Source organism: Quercus suber, unplaced genomic scaffold, assembly GCF_002906115.3.
Source record: "Quercus suber isolate HL8 unplaced genomic scaffold, Cork oak 2.0 scaffold_11, whole genome shotgun sequence".
Classification (NCBI taxonomy): Eukaryota; Viridiplantae; Streptophyta; class Magnoliopsida; order Fagales; family Fagaceae; genus Quercus; species Quercus suber.
Genome location: NW_027069477.1, coordinates 2,531,869 through 2,557,609, shown reverse-complemented (window position 1 = coordinate 2,557,609; position 25,741 = coordinate 2,531,869). Strand labels below are relative to the sequence as shown.

Here is a 25,741-nt window from a genome sequence, read left to right as displayed (position 1 = left end):
AAAAATATCAAATTTAAATTTTAATTAAAATGCCACGTCAGCATTTTTTTGAATTAAAAAAAAAAAAAAAAAAAGCCATGTCAGTTTAATTAAAAAATAAAAATAATTTATATTTTTCAATTTCAATTTAATTCAAACTAAATTAAAAAAAATAAACAAACTTTTAAATCTAATTTTTATTATTATTATTATTGCTTTCATTATTTTTTAGGTAAGAACACAAGAACTTGTTCTTCATGTTTTTCCCGAATCCAAGAACAATCAAACCCAAAACAAGAGCACAATCAAACCCAGAACAATGCAAAATTTCATACAAAATCCCTATCATCCACCAAAACCTCCTGAACATGAAAAAATCATCAAACCCAAACCCACATGAGAAAACCAACCCAGAAAAATCATCAAACCTCCAATCCAGAAAAATGTCAAACCCAGAAACCTCCAACCCATAACATGAATTTCATTCTTCATGTTCTTCTCCAAATCAAGACAAACTCAATTGACTAACCCACTCAAAATCAATCTCAGCACAAAAAATTCCAACACAATCAACATTGAAACCTCTAGGAAATCAAACCCATAAATCCAGAAAAATATACAAATCTGCATTAAAAAATTATTAAAAAAAAAAAAAACCCAGAACAATTGATTTCCTCTGCAATCCAGTTACCAATGAGGTTTTCACTAGGCTCCCCCACCATCCTATTCACGCTCAATAAAACTTCGTCAATAGTCCATCGGAGCCTTCTAGGAGCCAAAACGACGTCGCCACTGCAGGTGAGGACAAAATCTTGTCCTTCGCGAAGATTCTCACACCGTCCAATGCCAACAACGGTAGCGGATTCTCCGTCCCAAGGTTCTGTGCGGACTCAATCTTTCCTCCGCTGAACTACAAGTTCAGCCGCCGGTACAAACCTTATCAATCACCGACATTCACGGCATGATCTGCTTGTAAGTTTGTGAGCTTCAATGCCTGGTGGAGAAGCAGGCTGAGCTTATGAGCTTAGTGGGGTAGAGAGTGTAGGGTGAAGAGAGAGAGAGAGGGAGTTTGAGATTAGTGGTAGAGAGTGTAGAAGATTTTTTTTTTTTTTAAGCTGATGAGGTTAATCAGAAACAAAAACAAAAAGAATTAAAATGATTATGAATTTTTATTTTTTAAGAAACTATTTTAGTTTAAATTAGATTTAAGGTCTTTTTTTTAAATTTAATTTACTTTTTTTTAATTTTCTTATTTAGCTCTTTTTATTAATTTAAATGTTGACGTGGCATTTAAAAAATGTTAAATATATTTTTTTACTATTATTTTATTAGTCACGTCAGCAAACAGTGTATTCTATTTGCCACTTCAGCATTTTCCGTAACTAAGTTGACAGCAGAGACTATTTTAAAAATGATTTTCAAAAATCAAGGACTGACTTAGGAGCTAAATCAATTTAGGGACCTGTGCGCACCAAAAATGGAGCTGATGGGCTTGGGCTCTTTCGGACTCACAACTTACTTGTATAGTGGGTTTGGGTTTCCTACACTGGGTTGTCCTCGGCGTGAAAACTCAATGAGATCACTTTTCTCCTCTCTATTGCCTTCACCACCTTTCTGCTACCTTCCCTCTCTTCCTCTATCTTCTTACTCTAGCTCAATTTTTCCAACCCCCTCTTCTCCCCAAGCTTCTCATATTTATAGTTCTAAATTAGTGGTGAGGTTATGATTACTTTCAGGTTTAGTGCAAGGGCGGTCCAGTGTTATCGCACATAAGTGGGTGGTTAGGTGGGAGTGGGAAACGTGAGTATGGCTTCGGAACTTGGTTCCCATTTCCGCAGATATGCTCGGCGGAGGTGCGCCAAAAGGAACTGCCGGCATACCCTGCACGATATGCTCGTTGCCGACCCGACATGATCAGTAAGGATTTACCGAGCATAAACAGGAGGCGAACCTTGGCTCAGTGTTCTGTAGAGTTTCAGGATGGGCCTGCAGAGAGAGAGAGAAGAATAGGCGTATGGGTTGTATCTTCACATAAGAATAAATGGCCCAAGTGGGACTGGGCACGTATGCCGTACATTAGCCCCCCTTGATTCATGCCTAGTCCTCGGCGAGAATCAAGGAGTCCAACAGGGTGTGATGCCTGGGAGGTCCGGAGGGGTATTGTCTGGGGCACTCCAGCAATCCCATTAATGCGCTCCTAAAAAGGCACGCAGGATTCGGCCGTTTGGTTCGCTCCTCATAATTACCTAACGCTTCGTGAACCGAGGTGGCGCAGACGCCAGTTTGGCGTTGGAACCTATGAAGTCTGCCAATTAATCCTCATAATTGCTGATCAACCGTCGTTAATTCTTCTCAGGACCTCTATAAAAGGCCCGCTTCAAATCACTCATCTACTCTTTACACTCTCTTTCTTCTGAGACCCACTTTCTGCCGTACATTCATCCGCGCACTTGTTCTCCAGCCAGAACCTCTTCTCATCTTAGAGCCCAAAGTAAGTTCTCTACACTCTCCTTTTTACTTCCGCATCTTCGTTCATCTTTCTTTTAGTGTTTAGGATGGGATATTCATACCTTCTAGATACAGACGCAGCCTTAGCCACATTTAGGCAAGCCTTTGACATCCCCAGCGATGTGGAAGTGGCATACTGCCCTGAAAGTGACATCCCTCTTCATAGAGGGGACAACACTACCTTTTTTCCCTTGATGGCAGTTTTGGAGGGTGGGTTAAGGTTTCCAGTAGACCCTCTTGTAATAGACACCCTTAGGTATTATGGGTTGTGCCCCGACCAACTTCCTCCCAATTTTTACCGGGTAGTGAGTTGTGTGAGTCGGTTGAACCAGATGTACGGCTTACAATTGGATCAGCATGACATAAACCACATGTATAGTTTGTGTGGGAGTAAGAAAATGAATTATTATTTGAAAGTAAGAGATATGAGGGTACTGCTAATCTCCTGCCTACCAGACTCAAATAGGAACTCTGCCGGGGAGTTTGTTCAGGTGCGCGGCAATTGGTTTGCCAGTGAATTTCCTTGTCCCCTTACCAGGCGCGAAGTGGGTTCATTTCGATCACTGACCTGCTTTCATTTCTTATTTAATTTTATGCATGAACGTACACCTATATCGTGTTGTGAACAATTTACTCACTCTAACACTTATTCGTGTGTTTCATCTCAGATGGTAGAGTATTTGTCCCAGACGTTAGAGTCGCACATGTACGGGATATGAACTTCTTGCTCAGGTCTAAGATTTTTGTCCATACGGACGGTCAGCTCCGAGCATCCCACCTAATTCTCAGTGTTGATCCCGTGTATTCCACTTGGCAAGCTTTCAGCCAAGCCCTACTGGTAGATAGCCCGCTATTGTCTTATATAGTTGTTCGGCATGCCAATTTCCTCCCCCCGAAGTTTACAGTAGGTGAGGCTCATGATCAGGGTCCTCGGTATATTTGCTTCGGCGAGCTCCAGCCTGTACGGGACGAGTCAGCCGAGCGAGTGTCCCGAGCTCGCCGAGAGCGAGCTCACAAGAAAATTCTGCAAGAAGCCCCCACTCAGCCGAAAGGTACCATCAACCAAGGAGCCCCAGCCCCAGACGTCGAACAGGCAATTGCAGAATCTCCCGACCGCCCTGAAATCGATCACGACCAATCTGCGGCGATGGTGACTCGGAAAACGATGACGATTAGCAGTTTCATTCCTGAAGCCAGACCTGCCGCACAGCAGTCACAGCAGCAGGTTCGCGGCCAAACCCCTCCTCCGTCCACAGCCCCTAGCCGACAAAGAAAAAAGCAGTGTACAACCGAACAGACGATCGTCGGCCCGGGTGATACGCCTTTCAACACCCCTCCCCAGCCATCCAGTGGTATTGTAATCTATGAACCTATGGCCCAAACCGGGGCGTATGTGCCATCTTCTTCCCATGCCATACCCGCGTGGTAGCCTTCGTTCATGCTGGATGGCAAACTCCTCCCCTCGGACGCAAGTGTGCATGTCTGGCGAAAGGGGGCGGGCGGTCACGTCGCCCAGAGCCTGGCGCGGGGTCTCTTGCTGCCCGAGGACTTGCGTGCTTTCGAGGAGGGCACGGATGAGTCAATGGGGAGGAGGCTGTAGTGGCACACCGTGGCGGTAAGGGTTTTTTTTTTTTTTTTTTACTAACTTCTATATTCGGGGGTATGGCACCCGTTTCTTATCACTTCATTAGGCCACGCAGCTGGTGTACATACTCGATAGGCACGTCAATGATCTTACCGAGGACGCTGGTCGAGAGAAAGCCCTCAAGGATGTCGCCGAGATAAATGCCAAGGAAAAGGCCGTGGCCACTTCGACCGCAAAGAAGAAGGATGCAGCGGTAGAGAAAGCGAGGGTGGCAGCGGAAAAGAAGTACTTAGAGCTGCAGGTTAAGGTGGGAGAGACTGAGCTTAAGTTGGCGGAAGCCGAGAGCATAAATAGTGTGCGTACCTAAGAGCTGGACGACCTGAGAGCTCCCCTTGAGGCCAGCGAGAGCAAATGGTATAATGAGGGATTTGTTGACGCCGAGAACTCAGCGAAACCCGTCATAGGGGATGCTCGGAAGCTCGGCTTCGAGGAGGGATGGCTGGCCGCTTTACAAGCTTTAGGAGTCCTCGAGGATTCCCCACTAAGAAATCCTAGCCAAATTTCGTTCCCGGCGCCCGCTCAGAGCTCGCAGAACCCTCAAAGGCCCATTGATGAAGAGGAGACGACCAGCCTGAGGGAACTAGTGGAGCAGATAGACTCTCACGTGGAGTTGGAGGAAACTGAAGTGGCCAGCCGCCACCGCTCTGAAGATCAGCCCGGCCAGAACCCACCCCAGACCTTGACACAACAGCACTCCGCGGAGACCAGCGCTCGGGACCTACCTGCAGATTCTGTCTCTTAATTGCCAAAACAAGACCTCTCTCTTTTATGAAGCTTTTTGTTTTTAGTAGACTAGCCTATATCACCGAGCTGTGGTGGCTGAACAATCGCCCCCCCCCCCTTTTTTTTTTTTTGGTTAACACTGAAATGGCCACTTGGTTTCGTGGTCGAGATACTGTTTTAATTTACAATGTGGTGATTTAGTTTTGGAATATTTATTGTGTTGTTTATTAGTTTGCTTCACACCTATGTTGTAGTGGTCCGGGTAGTTGAATCCTGTTTCGCTGTAAAGCAGGGATATAGAACGAACCGAGAGTCAGGCTTTTCTCCTTAGAGTATAAAGGATTACACATGCCTGGCAATGTAGATCGGACCGAGCATTAGGCTTCTGTCCTTAGATTAAGTGTTAAAGTTTTACACCTGTTCGGCGATGTAGATCGAACCGAGAAGCAGGTTTCTGTCCTTAGAGAGAATTTTCTTTAACGATCTACGCCTGTTCGACGATGTAGATCGAACCGAGAAGCAGGTTTCTATCTTTAGAGAGAATTTTCTTTGCCTATTCAGCGATGTAGATCGAACCGAGACTCAGGTTTCTGTCCTTAGATAAATTTTTAAAGGTTTACACCTATTCGGCGATGTAGATCGAACCGAGAAGCAGGTTTCTGTCCTTAGATTAAGTGTTAAAGGTTTACACCTGTTCGGCGATGTAGATCAAACCAAGAAGCAGGTTTCTGTCCTTAGATAGATTCTTAAGGTTTACACCTGTTCGGCGATGTAGATCTAACCGCGAAGCAGGTTTCTGTCCTTAGATTAAGTGTTAAAGGTTTACACCTGTTCAACGATGTAGATCGAACCGAGAAGCAGGTTTCTGTCCTTAGATAGATTTTTAAAGGTTTACACCTGTTCGGCGATGTAGATCGAACCGAGAAGCAGGTTTCTATCCTTAGAGAGAATTTTCTTTAAAGGTTTACACCTGTTCGGCGATGTAGATCGAACCGAGAATCAAGTTTCTATCCTTAGATTAGAGTACGAAGGCTCTTTCATGATCTGCAATAGAAGTCAAACAGAGAATTTGGAAAAGTGTAGCTAGATGAATGCCATTATCATTGTTAGTGAAAACCGTGCAACATTACATCAACCTTATAATTTACAGTACCGCCTGTTAGTGATAGAATCTCTTAAGATTATGGACGTTCCATGGTCGGGGAAGTGGCCTCTCGTCTAGGTCCTCTAAGTAATACGCTCCTGTGCCAGCGATGGTGGTGACCCTGTAAGGCCCTTCCCATGTCTGCGCCAGTTTCTCGGCGTACGTATCCCGCATATTCCCTACGGCTTTTCTGAGGACCAAATCCCCGGCACCAAACTCCCTCATTCTTACGTCTCGGCTATATCTCTGGGCTTGCTTTTGTTGATACTCCGCAAGCCATATAGCCACCACTTCACGGAATTCTTCCAATCTGTCCAAGCGTCCCACCATCATCTCATCATTTTGTCCGGGATCGAATCCTGCGACTCGAGCACTGCACAGATCTACCTCGGTCGATATCACGGCTTCGGCCCCGTATGTGAGAGAGAACAGGGTCTCCCCGGTGGATCTCCTAGGAGTTGTCCGGTATGCCCACAGTACTTTGGGCAGCTCCTCAGCCCAGTTTCCCTTCGTACCCTCCAGCCTCTTCTTTAGCCCGTTCACAATAACTTTATTTACCGCCTCGGCCTGGCTGTTACCCTGGGATACGCTGGGGTTGAGTATCTATTCTTGATGCCGAGATCACCGCAGAAATCTCGGAATGCACGGCTGTCGAATTGTAGCCCGTTGTCCGATATTAGAGAGTTTAGCACCCCAAACCTGGTGATTAGATTCTTCCAAACGAATTTCTTCACATCCACATCCCGAATATTGGCCAAAGCCTCCGCCTCCGCCAATTTGGTAAAATAGTCGACGGCCACTAGAACGAACCTTCGATTACCCGTCACCCAGGGAAACGGGCCAATGATATCCAGCCCCTATTGTGCAAAAGGCCAGGGACTGCTGATCGGGTTTAAATGGTCTGCAGGCTGATGGATTAGGGGTGCATGCTTTTGACACTGTTCACACTTACGTACATGCTCGGCAACGTTCTGCTGCATTTGAGGCCACCAAAAACCCTGAGTCATTGCCCGGTGCGCCAACGAACGTCCTCCCACATGGCTACCGCACATTCCCTCGTGAAGCTCGGCCAAGAGCTTGGTGATCTTTTTTGGGTGTAAACACAAAAGGTAGGGCCCCCCAAAGGACCTTCAATACAACGTTCGGTCTTCTGATAACCAATACTGAGGGGCCACTCTACAGACCTTTCTGCCCTCATTTTCGTCAGACGGGAGTCGGCCATCAGCCAAGAAGTCCATAATAGGGTCTATCTAGCACGGCCCCAGTGCTGCTATCGCTGCGATATCGATTCCTGCAGTCCCCGGATCAATTACTACCCTGATGCTCGGTTCTGGAACAACCTCAACTCTTATTAGCCGGGGTATCTCTTCGGCCACTGATGACGCTAGCGTGGCGAGGGAGTCGGTGTGTCTATTTTGCGTCCGAGCTACTTGGATAACCTTTACCATGCTGAATTTGGATATAGCTCGCTTCACCTGTTCCAAGTATGCCTTCATCCGGAGATCTCGGGCTTCAAAACTGCCCTCGACCTGACTAACCACCAGACGCGAATCTGAATACACCTCTACTACCCGGGCACCTAAACTCGAAACTGTCCTCAATCCGGCCAGTAAGGCTTTGCATTTCGCCTCGTTGTTGAAGGCTCTAAAGCCCAATCTAAATGAGTGCTCTAACCGTATTCCCTTTGGGGTGATTATGACAACCCCCGTGCCGGCTCCCGTGTAGCTCGATGCCCCGTTCACGAACACCTACCACGGGCGAGACTCCACGTGGCAAACAATCTCCCCCTTCCCTCTTAGCGAGAACTCAGCGACAAAATCCGTAAGGATCTGGCCCTTCACTGAACTTCGGGGCCTGTACCATATATCAAAAGAACCTAGCCGGGTCCCCCATTTTGCTATTCGGCCAATGAAGTCTGACCTTCTCAACAGCGACTGTAGGGGATACTCGGTCAAAACATAAACCATATGAGCCTAAAAGTATTGTGGCAGCTTTCTCGTGGCGTGTATCAGGGCCAACACAAGCTTTTCTAGGGGTAAGTATCTCGTCTCTGCATCAACTAGAGTCTTGCTGATGTAGTACACGGGTTGTTGGATTTCCTAGTCTCTCAATAGCACGGCGCTCACGGCATGTTCGAAAACTGCCAGGTACATGAATAGGTCCTCACCTAGTTCTGGTGCCGTGAGCATGGGTGCCCGGGTCAAATAATCCTTCAGATCCGTAAAAGCTCTATCGCACTCTTCGTTCCGAAAACCAGTCCATTTCTTCAGAAGTTGGTAGAACGGTCGGCATTGATCTGCGAATTTGGAGATGAACCGATTGAAGGCGGGTAGCATCCCGGTCAATACTTGCACTTCCTTCGGACTGCTCAGTGGTTTCAACCTTTTCACGGCCTCAATTTGGTCGGGATTAACCTCTATTCCTCGCTTAGTGATCAAATACCCTAGGAATTTTCTGACTCCCACGCCAAAAGCACACTTCTCAGCATTCAGGCGTAACTTGTGCCGTCGAAGAACCTCGAAAACACCGCGAAGGTCGTTCGTGTGCCGTGCTGTTTGCTTGCTCTTCACCACCATATCATCAATGTACACTTCAACAGTGCGCCCTATCATATCTCGAAACATTCTTGTCATCATCCGCTGGTACATGGCCCCGGCGTTCTTCAGTCCGAAGGGCATCACCATGTAGTGATAATTGGCCTCCAGTGAGATAAACGCCATCTTCTCTTGGTCCTCAGGCGCCAGGGCGATCTGGTGGTACCCTTGAAAAGCATCCAGAAAGCTCATCCTCGAATGCCCACACATGGCATCCACCAATTGGTCGATTTTGGGCATGTAGAATAGGTCTTTTGGACATGCTCGGTTCAATCTGTGAAGTCCACGCAAACCCTCCATTTGCCGCTCTTCTTCTTTACCACCATGGTATTTGCCAACCAATCTGGGAAAAAGATTTCCCTTATCGCTCCAGCATCCTTCTGCTTTTGGACTTCCGCTTTCACTGCTTCGGTGTGCTCCCAGGCCGATCTCCTCGGCTTCTGCTTCTTAGGGGGGAACAAGGGATTAACCCTGAGTCTATGGACTATGAACTCGGGGTCTACCACGAGCACCTCATATGGACTCCATGCGAACACGTCTATGTTCTGTATGAGGAGTAACAACATTTCCACCTTTTCCTGCTCGTCCAGGCCTCCCCCTACTTGGAACCACTTGTCAACATCTGGAAGTACCCTTACTCTCGTCATCTCCTTAGCATCTCCACCCCCCACTTCTCCTCAGTCGTTCTGTAATTGCTACAACGAACCCCCTGCAGCGGCCCCTTCTGCCGATCATGCCCTCCCTGATCAGTTCCCTTCTTCCTTTGGTTGACCATGGTAATTAAGCATTGTCTCGCCGTCTGCTGGCTCCCTCTCACCACAGCAATACCATGCTCGGTAGGAAATTTTACCTTCACGTGTAGTGTGGACGGCACGGCCCCCATTGCGTGAATCCATGGCCTGCCGAGTATCGCTGTGTAGGGGGAGAAGGAAGTCACTACTATAAACATCACCATCACCTCCTTACCCTCCATATTCACGAGCATAAATATTTGCCCCTCAGGTATTACAACTTTACCATCAAACCCGACCAAAGGCGTGCTGTACTTAGAGAGGTCCCCACTCTTTAACCCAAGCCCCCAGTACAGGTCTGGATACATCACGTCGGCCCCACTTCCTTGGTCTATCATCATTCTTTTTACTAGGAACCCGGCTACCCGGGCGATGACCACCAATGCGTCATCGTGCGGCTGGACCGTTCCTTCTAGGTCTTTGTCACCAAAAGCGATAGGCTCCTGGGTAAGTTTCATCTTCTTCCCTGCCGGCAAGGCATCTGAACTTCCTTCCACTGGGACTACGTTTAGCACCCCCTTTCTTATCGCCAAGGCGAGACTTCTTGGTGGAGCATGGATGACTTCAATTATCCCGAGCGGGGGTGAAAGCGGGTTTCCCCTCTTAGCAGCTCCCTGCCCTGTACCCCAGTCCTCCGCGTCTAGCACGAATTCCTTTAAGTACCCTGCCTTGGCCAGCTGCCCGAGATGGTCTTTTAAGACCCGACACTGCTCAGTTGTATGTCCCTTGTCTTTATGGTAGGTGCAGTACAAGTTCTGATTTCTCCTGGAGGGATCACCGCCCATTCTGTTCGGCCACCTAAAATATGACTCGTGTTTAATCCTTTCCACGATCTTGTGCACGGGCTCTTTGAACGTCACATTCACCTCCCCTACTGGCGCCTCTGGTTCTTGAATTCTCAAATTCCCCTAGATCCTCGGTTGAAAAGCACCGGTCTGAGGATGGCTCATCATCGGCGCCTTGCCCTTGCTCTGCATTCGATCATCTTCTAGCCATTTATATTCTTCTACACACCTCATCAACTGCCTCATATCCTCGGGAGGCTTTTTAGTCAGTGACTCCCTTAGCCCGGACTCCTCGAGCAGCCCCATCCTAAACATGCTCGCAGCAATCTTCTCGTTCCCCCCACCGATCTCGTTGTAGAGCTCCCAGTACCGCCTGGCATAACTACTGAGGGTTTCCCCTATCCTCATTTTCATGGACAGCAAAGCATCTATCGGTTGGGGCACCCGGCTGAAAGTTTCAAACGGGATGCCGAACTCCTGTATAAGCTCGGCAAAACTGTGGACAGAACCCTTCCGCAACCCGTTGAACCATCTCAAAGCGGTGGGACCAAGACTCGAGGGAAAAACTTTGCACATCAATGCTTCATTGTGGGAGTGTAGGGACATCATTTGGATATAGTGACTGACGTGCTCTATTGGGTCCGTTTTCCCATCATAGGAGTTGAAAGGAGGGCGGGTGAATCTATCCGGCATTGGGGCCCTCTCGATGTCGGCCGAGAATGGGGACCGGGTAGCTCTTCGTAGCACATGACTCATTGCATCCATAGTCGCATTATGGGGCCGTTGTTCTCTGGGGAATCCAAACCTTGGTCGGCGTACTCCTACGATCTTGAGCGGTCTCGGTGTCGACGGGATTCAATCGAATGAGGCTGTTCCCTACGCCGACGGGATTCTCGGGAATAAGAGCATTTGTGGTGGTTATGAGACCCAGATTGGCTTGACCCAGCTTGGCAACGATCTCCTCCGGTATTGGCTCTTCTTTCTCGATTGTCCCCATCTCTTCTCTGATGCCTATTCTCCGCCTCCAACTCCAGGTCTCTTACTATCCCGCTCAACCGTTCGAGCTCTTCGTCTCTCTCATCGAGTTGTCGGTCCCCCGCGGCGTTCAAAATCGTTGGTTGCGTTTAGTACGACCCCTCCCCGAGGCCGGACTACTCTTCTCGTTCACGGGCCCTGTCTTCACGCCTCTTCTGTCTTCTTTCTCTCCAAGAAGATCCCCGAGAAAATCCCGTTAAACCGCTTTCGGCGTTGCTCCTAGACATCTCCCTCCCCGGGGTTGAGTTTCAGCAGGACTACGGCTTAGTAGGAGATTCCCACAGACGGCGCCAATTGTGCGCACCGAAAATGGAACTGATGGGCTTGGGCTCTTTCGGACTCACAACTTACTTGTATAGTGGGTTTGGGTTTCCTACACTTGGTTGTCCTCAGCGTGAAAACTCAATGAGATCACTTTTCTCCTCTCTATTGCCTTCACCACCTTTCTGCTACCTTCCCTCTCTTCCTCTATCTTCTTGCTCTAGCGTCAATTTTTCCAACCCCCTCTTCTCCCCAAGCTTCTCATATTTATAGTTCTAAATTAGTGGTGAGGTTATGATTACTTTCAGGTTTAGTGCAACGGGCGGTCCAGTGTTATCGCTCATAAGTGGGTGGTTAGGTGGGAGTGGGAAACGATGAGTATGGCTTCGGAACTTGGTTCCCACTTCCGCAGATATGCTCGGCGGAGGTGCGCCAAAAGGAACTGCCGGGCATACCCTGCACGATATGCTCGGTTGCCGACCACGACAGTGATCAGTAAGGATTTACCGAGCATAAACAGGAGGCGAACCTTGGGCTAGTGTTCTGTAGAGTTTCAGGATGGGCCTGCAGAGAGAGAGAGAATAGGCGTATGGGTTGTATCTTCACATAAGAATAAATGGCCCAAGTGGGACTGGGCACGCGTGCCATACAGGACCAAATCGAGAATAGACCTAAAATGTAGGGACCAAAAGTTCATTTTCACCTTAAATTAATATTTATTTAATATTTTTATATTATAATATATTTCATTTAAAATCTATTTTTCATTTGAAGGAATATGGTTAAGGTTCATTAGATCTGGGTTTGTTGGTTTTTTTTTTAAATTTCTGGGTTTGTGTTCTGAGATTTGGGTTTGTATTCTTGTTGTTCTTGTTCAAAGACACACTTAAATCTTAATTCATATGATTTTTAGTTTTTAATTTTTTTAGTTAAAATTAATAAATTAATTTTTTTTAAATTTAGATGCTGACGTAGCATTTTTTAATTTCAAAATAAAAATTTTTATTATTATTTTAATAGTTCTGTTTGCCACTTAGGATTTTGTCATTAAGGTACCGATGGAAAGGACTAAAATGGATGGCATTTTTCTAAATAGAGACTAAAAGCAGTAAAAATAAAATCTAAAGACTAAAGTGAGAATCGCCTGAAAATGTAGGGACAAAAATGTGATTTCTACCATCTGAAACATATGGTCTGTGCATTGGGAAATCTCTTCATACCAATGCCAAAGAGTCTCCACTGAGGGGAGTTTCCTGCTCATCTGACCCCATTGACACACAAAGGAAAGACTAAGTGCTCGTTTGGATAGGAAGGCTGCGTTTCCTGCGTCTGGCGTTTCTCGTTTCTTCACTTCTTTTTTTTTTTTTTTTCTCTGCTGCTGCGCACTCTTTTATGGGACAATGGCTACTATTCATGTGAACAATATCCGGCAATTGTTGACTTTTCATGCCTTTTATCAGTTCTGTGGGTCCCATGAACAGTGCACGGGACCCACAAATCTCACTTTTCAGCAACTTTTTTAATAAAACTAGGTCCCACTGTACTATTTACATATTTAAAAATTATTTTGCTATAGTGGCTTTCAGTTTTTAGTCTTAGTTTTCAGTTTTCAGCTGTATCCAAATAGACCCTTAAGTGCTCGTTTGGCTGGCACGTTTCTGAATCACATTTGACGTCTGCGTTTTTTCAGCCTTTTTTTTTTTTTACGCATTTCCAGCTAAATTTTACTATAGCAGCACTGTAGTGGCTACCGTTCAATGAACGGTAGCCGCAATAGTTGACTTTTCAGCACAAATTTCACTGTTCATGGACCCACAAATTTCACTTTTCAGCAACTTTTTTATTAAAAATGGGTCCTACGGTACTATTTGCACATTTAAAAATTATTTGCTACAGTATTTTTTAATTTTTAATTTTTAGCTGTATCCAAACGGACCCTAACTTGCCTCTTCAAAGCCGGAGAACAGTCAAAAAGTTTGTTGCGGAATTCTCTGTGGCTTGTTTTAATCGTGGAGATAGGTAGAGTCGTGTGCATTGGGTAGTGAGTACACCACACGGACATGCCTTTGGTCTGTGATGTCATTACCAATTCCAAAGTCCATAATATAATGTATAATCCCAAGATTATCGAAAATATATCTTTCTTTCTTTTTTTCAGAAACATCGAAAAATAAATCTAATTGAGCACAGTATATGCCACTAAGAAAATTACATAATATGGATAGGGTGGATATTATTCAGCATATATAATTATACACCAAATTTAATGACACATTCTTTCTAAATATTTGAATTCCTCGCCGTCTTGACCAGATATAACAAGAGCTCGATGTAAGATTAAGCCACATCATAGTATGAAATTTGTTAGCTATAATAGTATTATTGTTATACCTTTTTTTGCTTTCTTGTGTATTGCACGGGTTAGCGACAAGATTAGATTAGAAGAAAAGCCATAAAATCAGGTCTCATCAAATATTTTAAGCAACATAGAAAAGATCTTCCTTAACAAGCTAAAAATAAATACAATCAACAAAGTTCATACCTCCTATAGAGTCAATGTTTCCCCTAAAATAAAGTATATTTTAGTGCATAGAGTCATATTGCATTGACATCATTACAGTAGAAGAATTTATCGGTGATCTTGGCGGAGAAGACAAGTAAGGTTTGGGGGGGATTTGCAAAGAGTCAAGACTCCCTTCCAACATATCCACTACTTTACTCATCGATGGTCGGTTTGAGGGGTCAATTTGTATGCACCATAAACTCACTATTATCATCTTCCTTGCAGTGTCTTCCTCTCCTTCCTCTAAAAGGCCTAACAATCCTAAATCTTCATTTGGTTCAAGACGCTTGTAAATCCAATGTGGAAAATATATTTCACTAGTCAAATCAACACTGACATCAATATTCTTTCGGCCTCCCACCATTTCTAAAACCATCATTCTATAGCTATAAACATCTGACTTGTTAGAGATCCCTCCAAAACTTCTACAAAATACTTCGGGAGCAATATATCCAATAGTCCCTCTTGCACCGACCATTGATATAGTACTCTTTTCTCTAGGGCATATCTTTGCAAGGCCAAAATCAGAAATTTTTGGGCAAAAGTTCTCATCCAAAAGAATGTTGTGAGGCTTTATGTCAAAATGCAAAATTCGTGTGTTCCAACCTCTATGCAAGTACTCCAAGCCTCGTGCAATGCCAATTGCAATCTTGTATAATGTTTCCCACCCCAAATGATGATTAGAACTTGAAAGATTGCCTTTATATATGAACTTCTCAAGGGATCCATTAGGCATAAGCTCATAGATAAGAGCTGTTTTAGAACCCTCAAAGCAAAACCCCTTAAGAGTGACAATGTTAACATGGGAGGTGCTACTAATGCTTGCAATCTCATTAAGGAATTCCTCTCCATTACCTTTCGATTCTTTCATAACCTTCACTGCCACAAAACAGCCGTCTTGTAACTTCCCCTTATAGACACTACCATAGCCCCCTTGGCCTAATTTATCATTAAAGGACTTGGTCATTTTCTTTATATCAGCATACCTGTATCTTCTAACGACAAGAGGTCCATGACTTTTTAGAAATGCCTCAACACTCTGATGAGTTGAGTTTCCTTCTTCCAAAAATTAATAATTTTAATTATCTTGAACTTTCTCCAGAAGCAGCAGATTATAACCATCAGAACTCCAATTGCAACAGATGAAGTAGCTGTATCAAAAGAAATGAAATTATGAAGTTATGTGCTGACACGACAATAACTCAAACTACATATTGTTAATGTCTTGAACCTCAATAAATTTGCATTTTCTTGTGGTGACTCAAGAGTAACAATGAAGAAGCACATGCTAAGAACGACTTGGCATCCAGTACCTCGGAGGAAAATCATGGATTATAAAAATTTTAGCTATTGTACCGATTGATTCTGTACATACAATTACATCTTATTGAATAATACAAAATGGAGCAAATGGAGGCGTTAACAAAAATACTCTAAAGATTGGATAATTAGATACACCGTGAGAAGGGGTAAAAAAGGAAGGTCACAGTTTTTTGTGTTGAAGACATACTATATGGCTTCCATATGGAATCATTTGAGTTCTATAGAATAGCATGTCCTATCATTAGTATCAACAAAAAATTTGATTAAATAAATATGTTACCTATCACCATCACTTTCAATCTCTTACCCCTTGTATTACTCCCTGTATTATTCCCTGTATCCGTATCAAAAGCAGCAAAGAACAATACTATTAGTTGATAATTAGATAATAAAAATATAATCAATGTAACATATTGACAAAGCAAAATTGGTATTCTTTGAAATCTCAACAGTATTTAACAAAGAACAATCAACATCGGATTACATTTATCTAATATAGATTTTATAACAAGACAGTTCAATCTATTTCTAATTTCCTAAAAGGAGCCAATCTGAATCTACTTAATCTAGTGCTGCGGAAGAGAGGTCTGTGGATTGTGGCATAGAATAGAATAGCAGTAAGGCATATAGTATTAGGAATAATAATTAATACATAGAAACCAACGAAATTTATACGCAGTTTTGGTAATAGGAAAATCCCCATTTCAATACCTTTCCCCAAATGGAAATTGTTACAAAGAAAATTCCTCTGCTATAACAATTGTAGGTATCATCAAACACACAAATTTCATTATGGAACTCCCCGGTTTATTGTTTCATAGCGATAAGATAAATTGTATCGGTTTCCTCTCCTCTCTAGTTGTATCTTTGGAGATATATTGAAAGTTCTCTTTCTATAACCATGTAAAATGCATAAACTACTTTCTGGCGGCAGGTATTTGAGAATGGCAAGCTTAACGGTGTTGTTTCTATTTATCATAACCTAATTTTGAGACTAATATGATATAGCACTTGTATTAGGATTTACTATAACATAAGACTGTAAAGAAATTTATATGCAAAGAACTCTAACAATCATTTCAGTATATGTGTGCAAACTGTAGGACCAAAATTTTTTGCAATATTCCGATGTCTATACCTTTCTCTGTAATGGCACAATGAAATTTTCCCTTGTTGTCAAGTCCACATAGACCTCCTCTACTATAACAACTGCTACAAGCATCAGATACATGTATTTCAAGGTTGTATTCAGCAGTGACATTAAGTTCATGTGTAGCTACGTCCACTACTACTGGGAGCTGAATGACTGAACAATAAGAAGCAAAAGTGGGAGAATAATAGTGGATATCATAGTCTCCGCAGCCCCTATATTTAAAATCACTAGGGGGAGTATCATCAAGAGTGCGATTGCATTTTAACAGGGTCTGAATGGGTTTGGTGAGTTTAAAAGAGATTAATGGAGAATTGGGAAGAGTAAAATTGGCTAAGTATATGCAGTCTTCGGTAAAAGAGTATTTGAAAAGCGAAAAGTCCCAGATACGTATGGATTGTGTGGAGTTCGTGTAAGAGATGTTTATAACTTGGTATGATTTTCCAGTCAACCCCAGTGGCAGTTGGATCTTTGGAGCTGTTTCATCACAATTTACCGGCAGTAAACCGCACGATGGCTGTGAGACATTGGTGAATGGAAAGCCAATGGTACCAAATATTCCACATTGAAAGGACGGACAATTTTGGTGTGTGCTCTTTTCTTCTTCAGCTGAGTGAAGCAGCAAGAGGTTTGTGAGAAGAAAGAAAACAAAAACAGAGCCAAAGGCCATCCCAAAAATTCGATTCACTAGCGAAAACAAATATCACAACGAGGAATGTATTACTCAAAAGAGTCGAAACTAAAATAAAACAAAACGTTTTTTGTATTTACTTATTTTCTCTGATTAGCACTACAGGGTGTACTTGACTTGGAAAGTGGATAAGGAAGACTTGCTAAAACGGGCTGTAATTGAAAAATATAGTCGGTGCATTGGAAAATCCCTTGGTTCCACAGCCAGAGACCCCACAGAGGTGAATTTGCCGCTCATCTTCTTCTCCATTGACGCGCTGTGGAAATACTCTTTAAAACCTCAGAACGCTCGAAAGTCAAAATCTTTGTTGTCGGTTTCTTTTTTAAGTAATAATCGTGTAGACTTGTGGAGTCGTGTGCGATGGGGCATTAATGGTAAAATATTAATTGCCATTAAAAAAAAGCTTAAGAGCATTCTTAGTAGAGCCATAAATTTAACAATATAGTTTCAAAAAAAAAACTACTTTATTTATCTTACATTCTCACTTTACAAAATATTATCTATCTTACCTTCTCATTTTATAAATCACCCAACATCACTAGTTTTATTTTAGTTTTCAATTTAATAATATATTTAATATAAAGCAATGTGAATACATAATTCAATAATATTTTTTTTAACTATAAGCTAAGTGCACCGTGCACAATTACTTTTGTGCACTTGTGGAGCCAAACTATTTGGCTTTGGCTGCACCAATGTAGCCATAAATTTGTATTTTATGGTGCTAAAAATAGTTATATAACTTTTTAGCACTACCATTACTAATGCTCTAAAGGACTTGCCTAAATCAAATTAAGGCGTAACCCAAACCTAATTTGACTAGCCCACGCGACATCCTCGTCCACTTACTATTATACTTACACTCTTGTTTGTTTTGTCAATAATATTTTTTTTTTAAATGAGTCATTTTTAAAAAATAATAATTTCTATTGAACTATCTTGTCTTCCTATATTTGGTAACAACCTTAAATGAGTTAAAAATCAATCTCTTAATCCTAACTTTACTTAATTAACTTATTGTAAGATAAAGTTATTTTTCAAAAAAAAAATAATGAAAAATAATCTAAAAAAAATAAACTATATTATTTCTGCTGACCAAAAATAGTTTTCCTTTTAACTTTTTTTTTTTTCTTAATATTACCAAATACTAGAAAACACTTATACTATCTTTATACAAAATTTTCCGTCAAAACAAACGAAATGTTATATCTAATGGTGTCATTCCATTACCATAATGATCCCAATAAATAAATCAGTTTTTCATATTACACTGAAAACTATCTTTATACAAAGTTTTCCATCAAAACAAACAAAGTGTTATATCTAATGGTGTCATTCCATTACCATAACGATCCCAATGAATAAATCATTTTTTTCATATTATATATATATATATATAAACTTTTTCCCTTTTTGTTTGAGGTAGTTCACAATTTTTTATCTAAGCTTTTGGATGTCCCATATGCATCAAAATATTATTATAAGAATAATTACGGAAAATTTCATGCTTTTAAGCATGTCAACAACATTTTAAAAAATAAAAGATCTCAACTGGAATGGAACAACTTTTCTCAATTATTAAATTTTAGACTAAATTACTAATTTGGACCTTCAAATTATTAGGTAAAGTTTCATTTGATTTCTCAATTATTACTTATGTTTATTTAGCCTCTCAAGCTTACACTTTCAATCACCGCGCACCCTTGGTGTGGTGTGAGAGGTAAGAAAACTTTTTCCCTTTTTGTTTGAGGTAGTTCACAATTTTTTATCTAAGCTTTTGGATGTCCCATATGCATCAAAATATTATTATAAGAATAATTACGGAAAATTTCATGCTTTTAAGCATGTCAACAACATTTTAAAAAATAAAAGATCTCAACTGGAATGGAACAACTTTCCTCAATTATTAAATTTTAGACTAAATTACTAATTTGGACCTTCAAATTATTAGGTAAAGTTTCATTTGATTTCTCAATTATTACTTATGTTTATTTAGCCTCTCAAGCTTACACTTTCAATCACCGCGCACCCTTGGTGTGGTGTGAGAGGTAAGAGCCGAGGTCCAAGTCTTCAGAATAAAATTTCATACACATATACACTTATATTATATTAGACTAGAGTAAAAATTCTATCATGTATCAAAAAGAAAAAAAGTCTCAACTTTCAAAATGAAATTAATTTCATCGTTCAGTTTACTCTCTATTTAAATTTTAACAGGATTAATTGTTAAAATTAATTTGATTTTCAAATTTGTAGACCTTCTATAATAACTTTTTCGCATATTACGTATTTGCTCATTAACTAACTTTGTTAAAATTTAAATAAAGAGGATATCAATCCCCCAATAAGTTTGAGAGAAACCTATTTGACAAACTTTTAAAAAACATATTATCCTACAGTTATATTGTGTCTTTTGACATTTTCCTCTCAATTTTGACTTAAAATGTTAGTTCTATTTTATATTCGACATGCCAACAACTTTTATGTCCTGCTGTTGCGTGGCAATGGATAACGATTTGATTAATTGTAATATATGAATTATTACAATTTGCTGCAATTTAGGCCTCGACAAACATCGTGCAATATTGTGTTTGATATTTATTTATTTACCTCTTCTTGGATTTTTCCTTGGCGCATGTTCACTTGCAAAAGAAGCATTTGTCAATCATTCAATTTTTTCCTTCCTATGGTTAATAATTTTCTGGCCAGACCATTTGGATTTGGTTTCTTTGTACAGCCGGACTGCCTTGCATTTCTCATCCTGTACGAGAATTGAGAGGTCCCTCGGTGATCAAAACATAATAACTTCTCTCTCTTTTTGTTTTTTTTTTTTTTTTTGAATATATATATATATATATATATATTATCTTGGGTGAAAGGGTTTATGCCTTTATGGATATTTATTGCATTACAATTCCTTATGATATAAGAATGGCTTCCATTTAGAGGATCCATACTATAGTCTATAGGTGAGATTCACCTTCATGTTAAAACTAGGCTTTAATCCGCACAATGCACCGAAAAGTTTTACATAAATATGTAAAATACATATACACTATTGTTTATGAGAAATTTCTCCAATATCAAAGTGAGAAATAAAATAATTACTATCACATACAGACAATGATCATCCATAAGAAAATCACCTGAACCTTTAACCTCCTCACAAGTCATGCCATCTAACTACACTCCCTTTAACCTCCTGGCTAGATAGGAATTTTAAGCCTTGCCATCTAACTGCACTCTCATTTTGAGTAATCATCTCCTACCACCCAAATGAAACACAAGAATTTTGCAAATACCCATGGATCTTGAGGATTAAATTACCATGGTTGAGAGATACTCAAGTATTACATAGAAATGATGATCTTGAGTAATTTACTGTTGATAATGGGTTCCAAATAAAAATAACTCCTGTAAATATAAGGCACAAGGTAGATAACTAGAAGACTAGCATCAATAAAGGAAACAAATTTAGACTGAAATTTTAGGTAAGAAATTGATGTGGAGCTCATCCTAACAAGTTTGAATCACAATCCAAAAATTCATATATAAGCAAAAGAGAAATAACTTTTTCCAAGCGGTTTTGCAGTTACTGCAGCAGGGTTCCTCCCACCACCACCAACAACCACAACAACAAATCCTAGAGTTATATATCAATTCTTTCTAGCATCCCAGATCAATTTCAGAGCAAGGGGCTAAATTTCATATCAACCATGGAACACTAGTCCACTTATACAAGGTTTTACTCCCAATAGTTTTTTTTTTTTTTTGAGAAACTACTCCCAATAGTTAGAGTCAAGAAAGGAAATGTTTGTGCAAGAGCAACCCTTATAATTCCAGAAAGGAAATGTTTCACATTTTGAGGGTGGGAAATTAAGGGTCTGTTTGAATATCGTTTATTGTTAAAAACTGAAAACTAAAAATACTGTAGTAAAATAATTTTTAAATGTATGAATAATACCATAGGACCCAGATTTAAAGTTTTTTTTGTTGAATAAAATACTTGTAGGTCCCGTGAACAATGCACAAGACCCACTGGAAAGAAAACGCTTTCACTGGGAAACGCGCAAAACACACTTCCCAAACGGAGGCTAAAACCATTTGCATTTCATTTAAATAACAGTGACAGTGTGCAATATGCTGTTAAATATATAGCACATGGTTAATTTATATCATAACACTCATTCCAAGTTCAGAGTGTTCATAATCGTGAACACAATGTACCCTTTTCAATAAAGTTTCCATCACCTATCAAAAAAATAAATCATAAAACTCACCTCTCCGCCAGAACTTCCTTCCCTTTTACCTTAGTGGGGACAGAAATTTGAAGGAGGCTCATCCAACCATGGTCCGCTTTCGTCCTCTTTGTCGCACTACAATAAATAGCAGAAGAAGTTTGCAACCATCAAATGCATTAAGAAAATATTATTAATTCCTAATTGGGCAGGGCAAAAAAAAATTGAGAGGAGAGGGCCGCACCTTGAGCAAGCTTGTTCAGTGTAGATGACCACTGCTTTGAGGACTTCTGATATGCAGCAAGTACCCGATCCATCTATTCAAGGTGCAACAATGAAGAAATCAATGTCCAATCAGAAAGCATGAATATAATAACATTAGGCAGCCCGGGGTAGAAGGAAGGGAAGTGGGGGAGAAACCAAAAGCATTTACAGAAAAATTGCGGGATTCTGTGTTCTGTGGTCAGGAGTAAATTTTCAAAACAGAAAATGATGCATTAAACACGAATAAAGTAACTTTCTAAAAACTGAACTTGTCTCTCCCATAAAAATCTATTTCCTGGTAATAAGGCATACCATAAAGTATCCACTGTTTAAATCTTGTCCCTAAGAAATGATAATATGTAAAAATAAACAAAAATCAAGAAAGAAAATAGATTGATATGGAATGGTCGTAGAAGTTCTCTGCAATTTTCATTCTTAAAAATATTGTGGATTCTCATCATCTTCAAAAGCATCATACTCATAATGTATTTAAAATGAAATTTTGTAACAAATGCTCTAAACATGACAAATTGAGGTATTTAAATAAAAAAGAAAAAGTTCATATATATATATATATATATAAATTTTATAGAGAGTTCATATACTGTATGATACATAACATTATACACAAATAAAAAAATCAATGCAAAATATGATTTGCTTTTCGAAAAATATGAGCTTTACTCATTCAGTAATGAAATGAAATGCCCCCCCCCCCCCCCCCACCCCAAAAAAAAAAAAAAAAAAAAAAAAAATCCATTCCAGATGTAGGTATCTAATCTCTCTCTCTCTCTTGCTATTGAATCAACAATGCTAATGACACACCTTCAGCTTGACAAGAGAACTGACAAGGAAGCTGTAGAAGGATGATGGAGTTCCTGAAGCCAATGACAATTGAGGAGTGAAGTTACTCTCTATGGCCTACAAGGAAGTGATCAAGGCACACTTGATCACACTGAGCCTCCTTTAAACACCCACACCCCCATCCAAAAAAAAAAAACCTCCAATCCTAAAGTTCCTCAACCTGCAGATGGTTTTGCAGGTCAGATGGTCCAACTGGCCTGAATGGGTATCACCAAGTTTATGGATAGTCTGGTTATTTACCCAACCAACTTGCATTTGGCTCACAGTCAAACAAATCAAACCACCTAGTCCAATTTGGCTTTCTAAATAGTAACATTAAATCTTGCACCAAGCTTCCCACCCAAACCACTTATAAGAATCTGAGTTTCAATTCTTTTCTCATTTTCTCTCTATAAATAAAAGCCCAATAAAAACTAAAATAAGAGAAGGAAAATCACTTTGCTTACCACATTCCCACATGAAGAATGCATGGAGAGCAGTGCTCGTTCAAGCACATATAAATCAACAGCTTTATCTTCTGGAAGGGTTGAAGTAAAGCTCAAACCAAAGTCAATAAGGACCTACAAAGATATATTAATGGCTTGTAATGCAGATTTAGAAAAACTTTTACTCATGGAAATTAAGATAAAGACAAAGGGAAATCTCCACCCCCACGCATCAAAAGAAAAAAAAATAAAAAATAAAAAATAAAAAATAAAACCCACCAGCTGGTTAGTACCACTCTTGAGTAGCATGTTTGAAGTGGTCAAGTCACCATGGATGAGACCACCATCATGCAATTTTCCAATTGCATCACCAATTTGTAAAGCAATATCATCCAGTTGTTCTTCAATTATACCATGTGACCCAAATTCAAGGAGTATGTCTTTGACAGAAGGGCCATCTACGTACTCAAATGTTAGTGTGTGCAGCACAGGGTCCACAGAGTACAACACTGGAGTAGAAACTCCAAGTCTTCTTGCTTTCGTCATGCACCTGGCTTCCTGTTTCAACAATTAATTTGCACAAGACATCAGACAAGAAGCAACAAAACGATTCATCAATTAATAAAATTAAGGGTGGAAGCCATTTTTGCAGCAAAAAAAAAAAACTTACCGCATTTAAGCGCTTAAGAGTTATTTTAGAATCCAAAGTAGGATGCCTATACTTCTTGGAGAAACGTTCCTTAATTACAGACCTCTTTCCCACAAAATTTGACTCAAAAACTCTCTGAAAAGGAATATCAAGATCAGCACAAAAATTATAAACTGTGCAGCTCAAAGTTCACTTCTAGTGGCTCACATAAAAATGGATAAAACCAAGCAAGATAATTATGACTTGCGAGTGAGCTTTATTCTTTATTGAGCATGGGAGAATGCATGGAACTTCCCGCAGGGGGGGAGTGGGGGGGGGATATGGTGGACCCATATTCTTCCAGCCAAAATAAAAATAAATAAAATAAAACAAAACATTTGTCTCCTGCTGCACAGGATGTACGTATGTAAAACCAACCAAAATTCAAATTGTAACTGCACTCACAGCTTCAGCTCCTTGCTTCAGCAGAATGAGAGAGCTTTCTTTTACATCTGTCTTAATCTCCATAATGGAAAGTCCACAGCACCAAGATTCTGCACCAACAACTATCAATTAGAAGAGATGGGGCTTCAGTAAGTCTCAGTCTGGGATTTCAGTATGTGGAGTTTCTGTATTCAGCATGTGGAAGATCTTAAATTTGTTATAGTATGTTGTAGAATCTGTTAGAGGATGTTAGTCTGTTATAGTCAGATTTATTATGTAGTTAGAATTGTATATAGCACACATAGTCTGTTATAGTCTAGTGTGTGTGTGTGTGTGTGTGTGTGTGTGTGTGTGTAGAGAGAGAGAGTCTCAGGTTTATATTGCAATTGTTTCATTAGCTTGAAGATTCAATAGATTTTCTCTTGCTTCTTTTTTGCTCAGTAAATTCTCTCTCCCTCAATAACGTAAACCTCTTCAATGAGTAGTTTCTATATAGATGACATGGTATGAAGATTGGCAAAAATACATAAAGAATGGAAGAAATTTGATATCTAAATTCCAGTCAAAATGAGATAAATTTGACGACACTAAGTTTCGAAATAAATGAGACTAAAGAAACGCAAGGAACTTTGAGGGAGGGGGGGGGGGGGGGTGAACCCATATTTTTCCACACAAAATAGGGGAGAAAAATTAAGACATATGTCTTCTTCTGTACGGGTTGTAAGTATGTAAAACTGACCAAAAGGCCTTGAGAAGTTTAAATTGTAACTGCACTCACAGCTTCAGCTCCTTGCTTCAGCAGAATGAGAGAGCTTTCTTTTACATCTGTCTTAATCTCCATAATAAAAACACCACAGCACCAAAATTCTGCACCAACAACTATCAGTTAGAAGAGGGGCAAAAAACCATAAAATAAAATCAGTTGCTTCTTTTGGTCTTTTTTAACATAATAAATAGAACATAACAAATCATAGGAAGCACTCAAAACACAATGAAACAATAAAATCCACTTGTGCCTCAATTGAGCGACCAAAGTAGTTCTAGTCATGTACAAAAGACATGGTATGGAAACTGAAAACAAAGTTATTTAAGTAATTTACAGAAGAAATGGTATGAAAATTGACAAAAATACGTAAAGCATGGAAGAAAAAGTTTGATATCTAACTTCCAGTCAAAATGAGACCAATTTGACAACACAAAGTTAATAGATGAGACCGAGGTAAACTCACTGCATATAAACACCATAAGGTTTCAAACACCAACTAAAAATGAATGAGAATATAATGAACAATTTAAGTGTCCAGATACAAACCAATTACAATTTCTTGCATTCCAAACAAGATGCACAAAAGTCAAAGCCAACATAAAAAACACATAAAGAAACTGAATATTTAGCATTCAAATGAGGAAAGTCAAAGACTTGAAATGAATGAGAGCCAGAACTTCCTTTGTTACACTGAAATGGGAGCAACCTAAACACATGGGATGTATACTAAAAGTAAAGCGCACAAAATTAACATCTTTTTTATTTTTGATAACATAGGGAACCTTTTTAAAGAAAAGCCCTATGAACTAGCCTCTTGCTAGTAAACCCAATGGGCAACCAACCCCACCGCCACAAAATTAACATCTAAAATGTAAAGAATCTAAAAATTCCAAAAAAATTACAAATAGGCAAGGAACAAA

The 25,741-nt window shown here is 40.4% G+C and overlaps 3 protein-coding genes and 1 pseudogene across 3 annotated transcripts; all 4 read right to left on the bottom strand.

The window, feature by feature from the left end:
• Window positions 1-9,236: 9,236 nt before the first annotated feature.
• Window positions 9,237-10,169, bottom strand: LOC112001811 (uncharacterized). Its single transcript, XM_024033990.2, has one exon. It carries the CDS (start codon window positions 10,167-10,169, stop codon window positions 9,237-9,239), a length of 933 nt encoding a protein of 310 aa, XP_023889758.2.
• A 123-nt stretch (window positions 10,170-10,292) lies between these two features.
• On the bottom strand, window positions 10,293-10,934 carry LOC136070062 (uncharacterized). The gene has a single exon (XM_065779406.1). It carries the CDS (start codon window positions 10,932-10,934, stop codon window positions 10,293-10,295), a length of 642 nt encoding a protein of 213 aa, XP_065635478.1.
• Window positions 10,935-13,902: 2,968 nt separating this feature from the next.
• On the bottom strand, window positions 13,903-15,754 carry LOC112001810 (rust resistance kinase Lr10-like; annotated as a pseudogene).
• A 5,528-nt stretch (window positions 15,755-21,282) lies between these two features.
• On the bottom strand, window positions 21,283-24,207 carry LOC112039335 (uncharacterized). Its single transcript, XM_065778968.1, has 6 exons — window positions 24,077-24,207; window positions 23,654-23,767; window positions 23,263-23,541; window positions 23,005-23,118; window positions 21,675-21,747; window positions 21,283-21,568 (listed from the first exon to the last, which is right to left on the bottom strand). Exons 1-6 carry the CDS (start codon window positions 24,137-24,139, stop codon window positions 21,531-21,533), a joined length of 681 nt encoding a protein of 226 aa, XP_065635040.1. The 5' UTR covers window positions 24,140-24,207; the 3' UTR covers window positions 21,283-21,530.
• Between the last annotated feature and the right edge of the window lie 1,534 nt (window positions 24,208-25,741).

Bases quoted from the DNA above. Each gene is read 5' to 3' on its own strand.
- LOC112039335 (XM_065778968.1), bottom strand. From the start codon at position 24,139: ATGGAGATTAAGACAGATGTAAAAGAAAGCTCTCTCATTCTGCTGAAG. The intron at 23,119-23,262 runs GTGGGTTTTATT...ATATCTTTGTAG, and splicing joins AGAGTGGTACTAACCAGCTG to GTCCTTATTGACTTTGGTTT. The intron at 21,748-23,004 runs GTAAGCAAAGTG...CACCTTGAATAG, and splicing joins ATTCTTCATGTGGGAATGTG to ATGGATCGGGTACTTGCTGC.
- LOC136070062 (XM_065779406.1), bottom strand. From the start codon at position 10,934: ATGGATGCAATGAGTCATGTGCTACGAAGAGCTACCCGGTCCCCATTC.
- LOC112001811 (XM_024033990.2), bottom strand. From the start codon at position 10,169: ATGGGCGGTGATCCCTCCAGGAGAAATCAGAACTTGTACTGCACCTAC.